At 39.4% G+C, this 1,367-nt stretch overlaps 1 protein-coding gene across 1 annotated transcript; it reads right to left on the reverse strand.

Moving 5' to 3' along the window:
- Positions 1-2: 2 nt before the first annotated feature.
- TM35_000471600 (uncharacterized protein) lies at positions 3-593 on the reverse strand (the record flags this gene model as incomplete). The annotated part of the gene is made up of 1 exon (XM_029030420.1): positions 3-593. A coding segment is annotated over one exon (591 nt), but the record flags the coding sequence as incomplete, so codon positions are not given.
- Between the last annotated feature and the right edge of the window lie 774 nt (positions 594-1,367).

Consider the following 1,367-nt stretch of genomic DNA (forward strand, 5'->3'; position numbering starts at 1 on the left):
TGTCCGGTTTCTTGATCATGTGGACCTCCGCTGCCACTTTGTCCATTATTAGAGTGCGGAGAGAGAACAGTAATTTCTTCCTTGTTACCAATAGCACTTGAAGGAGACTGATTTTCTGACTGACCTGGTTGTATGGAAAGTTTACCAGTTTTTAGTTCCTCAGCGGACAGTACCGTATTCTCTCTCCCGTTCTCATGAGAATTACTTCTTTGATCACCATTGATGCCTGTTGTAGTTTCTCCTTCACCTGCTGCATGTCCATCTGAACCTGCAGAAGGTCGTTGAAGTGTACCCAGTGCATCACGGGTCTCAGTTACTCTAGAGGATGTTTGTTGCTTAACACGCTGTGAACGTTCACTTTGCCATTTCGTTCTATCATTTAAAAACTCTGTGCAATCCATATTCCTGTTTTCTTTGGGCCCATTCGTACACTCCATGATTGAACTAATAGGTTCTCCATCCCACGGGGAATACAAGCCCTCAATATCATTCGGCTTCGGTGCCACTTCAGCAGCAGCAGCCATGGTATACCCGCAGGTGCAGCACAGCACAACGGCCAACACACACATCACACGGTTCATCTTCATCATCATGAGAGAGACAATAGTTTGGATTGCGTAAAAATACAGATCTAGAAAGAAAGACAATCAACAAGCAAAATAAAAAAAAAATAACTGAAGTATCAAACATGTTAGGACACATAAATCGATTACCACTATGGAAATTCACATCGTGAAAAGTAAAACCTACCAGTTACAGAATGAAATACAGCGCAAATAACCTCATTAAAAGTAAAAACAAAAAAGAAGCCCACACTCAGAAATATCTCAAAAAAGGCTAAACCACCCAGCAAAATCATCAAACAAACAAAGAAACAAAGATTAACCATTAGCCCAATTTACACAGTAAACACAGAAATATAACAACTATGGGTGTAAGTCTATATGTGTGTATACGCAATTATAAATATAAATTCATCCGTTATTATTATTTCTTTTCTTCCCACTTCAAAAAACAGTTCATTATCATCATCACAGTGCAAGCCCAGGTGCACATACACAGAGAGAGTCTCCAAGAACACACATACACAATGGAGTAGCAATAATAATAATTATAGGATAAACATAGAGAGCAAAAAACAAACAAAACACACAATAACATTAAGAAACAAAAAAAAGAAAAGAAATCCCAACAGGTGGAAAATTAGTTAGACTGTAGGGATGCATGCAAAAAGAAAACAAAGGATGACCTGACTCACACCACACCACTACAATCACCATCACAATCAGCACACAAGAATACAGGCCAGTGTAACCACAATCAGTAGTGGTACACGCACCCACACAGAACTGCTGATACTGCTGCTG

This window comes from Trypanosoma theileri (genome assembly GCF_002087225.1).
Source record: "Trypanosoma theileri isolate Edinburgh chromosome Unknown TM35_Tth_47_V1, whole genome shotgun sequence".
Lineage (NCBI taxonomy): Eukaryota > Euglenozoa > Kinetoplastea > Trypanosomatida > Trypanosomatidae > Trypanosoma > Trypanosoma theileri.